General features: G+C 40.3%; 1 protein-coding gene across 1 annotated transcript in view; it reads right to left on the bottom strand.

The window, feature by feature from the left end:
• Positions 1 to 1,848: 1,848 nt before the first annotated feature.
• The window catches only part of LOC111966123 (RNA-binding motif, single-stranded-interacting protein 2), a 46,563-nt gene continuing 40,776 nt past the window's right edge, over positions 1,849 to 7,635 (bottom strand). Inside the window, exons 8-12 of the mRNA XM_070444580.1 lie at positions 7,145 to 7,187; positions 5,651 to 5,704; positions 5,320 to 5,430; positions 5,061 to 5,141; positions 1,849 to 4,956 (exon numbers count right to left, since the gene is read on the bottom strand). Of these exons, the coding sequence (XP_070300681.1) occupies positions 4,900 to 4,956; positions 5,061 to 5,141; positions 5,320 to 5,430; positions 5,651 to 5,704; positions 7,145 to 7,187 (346 nt within the window). The 3' untranslated portion in view covers positions 1,849 to 4,899. The remainder of the gene's footprint in view (positions 4,957 to 5,060; positions 5,142 to 5,319; positions 5,431 to 5,650; positions 5,705 to 7,144; positions 7,188 to 7,635) is intronic.

Consider the following 7,635-nt stretch of genomic DNA (forward strand, 5'->3'; position numbering starts at 1 on the left):
AGAACAGGACAATTAAGACCTGCTAGTGTGGCACATGAGAAGTGAATAAAAGTACAATCACTAGAACCCACTTCTCTGCAAACCTTCAAATCCTAAATTGCAGCAAGATGTTTCAAGTGGACTCTTCATGTACATCACATGTCACTCATTCCACGGAGGGCAGAGAATCTGCTGGTTTTTCGCTCTTCCAACTTGATTGATGAATTAAGGTCACTGATTAGTAAGTAACTCCCCTCACCTGGTTGTCATTTGGAAAGTATTCAGACCCCTACTCTTTTTCCACATTTTATGTTTCAGCCTTATTCTGAAATATATTTTTTCCTTGTTAATTTACACACAATACCCCATAACAGATTTTTAGACATTTTTGAAAATGTATTTACAAAAGTATTCAATCCCTTCACGTTGTTAAAGCACCTTTGGCAGCGATTACAGCCTCGAGTCTTCTTGGGTATGACGCTACAAGCTTGGCATACGTGTATTTGGTGAGTTTTTCCCATTCTTTGCAGATCCTCTCAAGCTCTGTAGGGTTGGATGGGGAGCATTGCTGCACAGCTATTTTCAGGTCTCCAGATGTTCAATCGTGTTCAAGTCCGGGCTCTGGCTGGGCCACTCAAGGACATTGAGACTTGTCCCAAAGCCACTCCTGCGTTGTCTTGGCTGTGTGCTTAGGGTCGTTGTCCTCTAGGAAGGTGAACATTCGCCCCAGTCTGAGGTTCTGAGCGCTCGGGAGCAGGTTTTTGTCAAGGATCTCTGTACTTTGCTCCGTTCATCTTTCCCTCGATCCTGACTAGTCTCCCAGTCCCTGGTGCTGAAAAACATCCCCAAAGCATGATGCTGCCTCCACCATAGAGATGGTGTCAGGTTTCCTCCAGACGTGAGCCTTTGCATTCAGGCCAAAGAGATCAATCTTGGTTTCATCAGACCAGAGAATCTTGTTTCTCATGGTTAGAGTCCTTTAGGTGCCTTTTGGCAAACTCCAAGCGGGCTGTCATGTACCTTTTAATGAGGAGTGGCTTCCGTCTGGCCATTCTACCATAAAGGCCTGATTGGTGGAGTGCTGCAGACGTGGTTGTCCTTCTGGAAGGTTCTCCCATCTCCACAGAGGAACTCTGGTGCTCTGTCCGAGTCACCATCGGGTTCTTGGTCACCTCCCTGACCAAGGCCCTTCTCCCTCAATTTTTCAGTTTTGCCGGGCGGCCATCTCTAGGAAGAGTCTTGATGTTTTCAAACTTCTTCCATTTTAAGAATGATGGAGGCCACTGTGTTCTTTGGGACCGTCAATGCTGCAGAAATGTTTTGGTACCCTTCCCCAGATCTGTGCCTCGACACAATCCTGTCTTGGAGCTCTACAGACAATTCTTTCGACCTCATGTCTTGGTTTTTGCTCTGACATGCACTGTCAACTGTTGGACTTATATAGACAGGTATGTGCCTTTCCAAATCATGTCTAATCAATTGAATTTACCACAGGTGGACTCCAATCCAGTTGTAGAAACATCAAGGATAATCAATGGAAACAATGCACCTGAGCTCAATTTTGAGTCTCCTAGCAAAGTGTCTGAATACTTATGTAAATACATTTCTTCTACAAATCTGTTTTCACTTTGTCATTATGGGGTATTGTGTGTAGATAAGGAAAACATTGTATTTATCCATTTTATAATAAGGCTGTAATGTAACAATGTTGAAAAGTGAGGCGGTCTGAAAACTTTCCAAATGCACTGTAGGTCTTAATTGAAAGGGAAAACCAGCAGACACTACTAGGCCCTCCATGGAATGACATTGACACCCCTGAATTAATATCTGAACTATGGAAAAGGGCAAGAGCATTTTCACATTTCAAACTAAGGCTGAACATTTTATTTGAGTGAAACAACAATCTGGAATGATGACGGCCTCAAAATAAATGACGGATAGTGTATCAAACATTGACTTGTGGTTTCCTAAGACATACTACATATCTAAGAGAAGTATTCCTGTGTATCAAACATTGACTTGTGGTTTCCTAAAGACATACTACATATCTAAGAGAAGTATTCCTGTGTATCAAACATTGACTTGTGGTTTCCTAAACATACTACATATCTAAGAGAAGTATTCCTGTGTATCAAACATTGACTTGTGGTTTCCTAAGACATACTACATATCTAAGAGAAGTATTCCTGTGTATCAAACATTGACTTGTGGTTTCCTAAGACCTACTACATATCTAAGAGAAGTATTCCTGTGTATCAAACATTGACTTGTGGTTTCCTAAGACATACTACATATCTAAGAGAAGTATTCCTGTTTATCAAACATTTGCAGACAATGGATGAATGTTTCCAGATAGCAATGTAGTGTGTAGCTCCCTTTAAATCCCCTCTTGATGAAATCTAAGGCATTTCTGTGATTCTTACTTCCTACCACAAATGAATTAATGGCATAATTCATAGAGATTATTACTAGTGTCAACAAATCAATGGAAAGGAACAAGGAAAAACAAATTACAGATTTATTCTACAGCATTGATGACTTAGAAGAAATGTTCAAATGCCTACCGGAAGTCGTCTTTGGTAACAAACCAAAAAAATCTACTAATATTTGGTTAACCAACTATAAGGACCCTATCTGGATGGACAAGGTAGTCTGTGTACCATTGTTAGGAGATGGTGTGAGGCCTTTTGCAAGATAGCTGAGGGATTTGCTCCAATCTCATGAACCATTCCCTTTTATGCAGCCATCTCACTGTCACTATGACAACAATGATAGTCTCACAACTAGAGGTTTTGGATTAAGTTAAACTCAAATGAAAGCCACTGATAGCAGAATGATACATTTGTGTTTCAAAAGTCACTATTGACAAACAGTCCATTGTTGTCACCTGAAATATAAGTATTGCATTATTGTAGACAATAAATTAATTGCATAGATCACTGGCCATTTTGAGAAATAACAGTCGGATTAGAGGTTGGACCTCGGATGGTGGCCTAGTTTCTGAACATAGGACAGAAGAGTGAGGATATGGACACAGTACCTGCTGTGACTGAGAGCCGCCTTGAGAACCATGGAAGTTGTGACCTCAAACATCTCAGAACCTTGCACATTAACATTGGTTCTACATTGCTCAAGGAGGTAATATAACTTTTCAGACACTATTCCCTAACCGCTGACTGACTGAATGATTACAATTTGGGACACATTTCAGAAATTATTTGTAAGAGGTATAACACATTATCTTGGACTGATGAGCAGTAAGCACACCAGTGTGAAAGTGCCAAAACCTGTTGACACAGACGGATTGGAAATCTCAAACATTTAAAGCCTTTTCCATGTGATTGAAAATAAAACCAGAGATGGAGAAAAACAAAAACACAGTTCTCACTAGCAGGAATACTGCTATGACTGGAAGTGCCTTCTTCGTATCAGGTTAGGAGAATTTACGAAGCAAGTTAGGATAATTATCGTGGCAGGTTAGGAAAAGGGTTAGGGTTAGCTAAAATGTTCTAAGCTGCTACGAAAATTAACTTCCGGTCGTAGCTGTATTCCTTGTAGTCACAACCCAAAACACAAATGACAGTAATGGCAGACAAAAGAAAAAGCCAACAAATATATTTTTTTCACTTGAATCTACTGTCCAAGGAAACATGTACCTACTCAATGCATACTACCAAAAATAACATTGATCAATCTTAAAAGTACTAAACTGATTTTATTTTTTTTATCAAGAAAACTTTCTTTAAATAAACAACATTTTCACTCATAATCAAAACAAACAAACAAAAACAGAGGAATCAACAAACAGACAGAGAGAAAGCTGGAATCAAAAAGACAAAGTATCTCAGTACTGGCCATACTTTTTGGATCTCTAATTTACTTCTTTAAACTACTAGCTCAACACTCAATGATATGAACTCCTAAGAGTAGCAGCTTAAACGGTAGCAGCTTAAACGGTAGCAGCTTAAACGGTAGCAGCTTAACCCACTAAAACCAAATTGAAAGACTTATTTATGTTGTTGGGTAGCATTGGAGCAATTTAGCAATAAATTCACAAAATATAACCAACAACTAAATTACTCTGTCAAATTTGATTGTGTGTATATTTTTCATTTTCCCTGTATAGTTGTATTATAATTGGCCAGAATCTGGAAATAATAATTTCAAATATATTTGATTGTCTTAAGCGTTCTTTCTAAATATCTATTTAAATTGTGACAATTTTAACTAGGGACCCAAGTGCTGAAACAGTAAGAYCACTTCCAATAATGTTTCATTCTCCTGCAATACTTGTTCCTTTAGAGAGAAAACAGTTGATACCACCAGATTTGACACACATCTAAGTAACTTGAGCAGTTTGTTCAGCCTTCTCTCTTCAAACAATTACACAATTAAAACAAGCAGCGTGAAGTGAACAAAAACAACAATGGCATTGTGAAATTAAGAAACAAATCAATGATCATTTACTTTTTGAATCTGTGCAACAAAAACAAACTGACGAAAGCTTAAAAATAACATGACCCAAAAAAATCTGCATATAAAAAATGTAAAAGTAAAACTAAAGGACGACTAAAATGACACATGGTGGTGTAACTTATATTGCTGGTTTTCATTCTCCCCAGACTAGTGTGAAAAATAATTTGTTAATACGTGCACAGAAAATAATGTGTGTGTGTGTGGTGTGTTTTTCTCTTTCTTCGACTATAGAGTCATGTTCTGTTATCAAAATAGATGTTCCACGTGTCCAACAGTTTACCATAACCTCTGATTTGAAAATATCCTTTTGTCTTTAGTGTGACAGTCTGGTCCGTATTCCTCCGTCTGTCTGGTGTGTACTGCCCAGAGTCACTATGAGCTGAGCTGTACGGACGGCAGGTTGCCCAGGAGACAGACTCTAGTAAACCCACCAGTGTCTCCTCTTCACTTGCTGTGCTGGTAGGAGTAGTCTGGGTGTTCTGTGGGCGTCTCCAGGGCAACCTGTTGTAGGACGGGAAGTTTCTGTTAACATATTGAAGCGGTGAGGAGGATCAACTGATCATTGAACCGTCAGTGAAGTGACTGTGTAGGAGGACGTTTCTTACCTCGACTGAAACGTTGGTTTGGGGCACTTGGGTGTACTGAGGGATGTAGGTCCCTTGCATTGATGTGTTTGCTGGCATGTACTAAAATAGAGAGGAGAAACATATTAGAAAGGAATCATTTTAGAATCTATTCATGTGTCTGATTAAAACTGTCTTTATGGGGGGATGGAAAGTGGCATTAGGAATTGCACTGCGAACACAATGTCTTTGTCCAATGTATGTATCTAGGTGTCTATAGTTGTGTTCTGTGGGGACTGACCGTGCCACTGCTGCCCATAGAGAGGTGGCTGAGCTGCTGTGTGGGAGGCCCCATCATAGAGGTGGGCTGGATGGACATGGTGTGGTCCATGCCCTGTGTCAGGAGTTGGCCCTAAGGACACACACAAATAGTTATCATACACACAGACAAACAGAAATGCATGTATGCACATACACACAGGTGTCTCAGCTCAAACATCACAGAGAGCATTTGTTTATCCTTAGCAGGTGTGTCTCTCTCAAACAGAGAGAGATACACGGAGACGGATCACACTGATTCACTAATAGGCAGTAACAGACCCACAATAACAGTTTTGGTGGGTACAACTTACTGAGGTCTGCATGAGGTACGACTGATGATGCATCCAGGACTGTGGACTGTGGATCTGCAGCAGAGTGAAGACACAACATAAGATTGATTTTTGCAGATTTTCAAAATAAGAAATACATCCTCTTTACACAGTAATACATCCATAGCAATACAACAGACTGTGTACTGACCAAGTAGGTATTTACAGAAGAAATACAATAGACCATGTACTGACCAGGTAGGTATTTACAGGAGAAATACAATAGACCATGTACTGACCAGGTAGGTATTTACAGGAGAAATACAATAGACCATGTACTGACCAGGTAGGTATTTACAGGAGAAATACAATAGACTGTCAGGGGCGGAGCCAGGCCCACCCAATCAGATTGAGCATTTTTTATGCTTTTTATTTGTCAGTGTTTTACCTAAACATGCAAACACCATCAGACCGATTCCTAGCAAGCAGGGCACTGGGTTGGTCAGATATGATTAAATATAACAGAACAGTTGAACTGGAATGACATTCACGCTCACGGAATTGGTTGCCAAAAATAACTAACTGAAAGCCACACCCCCAATAAGCCACCAATATGACCACATTGAGGCATATGTCACTGTGCTTCTATTGCTGTATGCACCATGCCACCGCCTACTTCAGTTGTTCATTTAGCAAACAAGACAGCTCATGATCCAGTGCCTTTATCACAGTCAACATACCTATATTTAAGCTTTAATTAGCTTTAAAAATGCAACATTTTCTCTCAGTCCCATGTAAACATGTGTAGAATAGCAGGAAATTAGCTTAAAATAACATTTTCTCTCTGCCTCATTGCAAAAAGTGTAGAATAGCATGAGATTTGCTATAAAACAGCACATTTTTCTCTTTGACCCAGACCCATGGACAAATGTGTAAGATTACATGAAGTTAGCTGCTTCCCTCCCCCAAAACAGACGGTGTACTGAGCTTTTAGGTATTTATAGGAGAAATACATACACATTTTATTAGTTTAGCAGACACTCTTATCCAGAGCAACTTACAGTAGTGAGTGCATACATTTTCATACTTTTTTGTACTGGTCCCCTGTGGGAATTAAAGCCACAACCCTGGCATTGAAAGCACCATGCTCTACCAACTGAGACACATGGGACAACTGACAGTGTACTGACCTGGTAGGTATTTACAGGAGAGATACAACAGACTGTCCTGACCTGGTAGGTATTAACAGGAGAGATACAACAGACTGTCCTGACCTGGTAGGTACAGTATTTACAGGAGAGATACAACAGACTCTCCTGACCTGGTAGGTATTAACAGGAGAGATACAACAGACTGTCCTGACCTGGTAGGTACAGTATTTACAGGAGAGATACAACAGACTGTCCTGACCTGGTAGGTATTAACAGGAGAGATACAACAGACTGTCCTGACCTGGTAGGTATTAACAGGAGAGATACAACAGACTGTCCTGACCTGGTAGGTATTAACAGGAGAGATACAACAGACTGTCCTGACCTGGTAGGTATTAACAGGAGAGATACAAACAAGACTGTTCTGACTTTGGTCGATACAGTATTTACAGGAGACATACAACAGACTGTCCTGACCTGGTAGGTATTACAAGTAGAGATACAACAGACTGTCCTGACCTGGTAGATACAGTATTACAGGAGAGATACAACAGACTGTCCTGACCTGGTAGTATTAACAGGAGAGATACAACAGACTGTCCTGACCTGGTAGGTATTAACAGGAGAAGATACAACAGACGTTCTGACCTGGTAGGTATTAACAGGAGAGATACAACAGACTGTTCCTGACCTGGTAGGTATTAACAGGAGAGATACAACAGACTGTTCTGACCTGGTAGGTATTAACAGGAGAGATACAACAGACTGTCCTGACCTGGTAGGTATTAACAGGAGAGATACAACAGACTGTTCTGACCTGGTAGGTATTAACAGGAGAGATACAACAGACTGTTCTGACCTGGTAGGTATTAACAG

This window comes from Salvelinus sp. IW2-2015, linkage group LG7 (assembly GCF_002910315.2).
Source record: "Salvelinus sp. IW2-2015 linkage group LG7, ASM291031v2, whole genome shotgun sequence".
Taxonomy (NCBI): Eukaryota; Metazoa; Chordata; class Actinopteri; order Salmoniformes; family Salmonidae; genus Salvelinus; species Salvelinus sp. IW2-2015.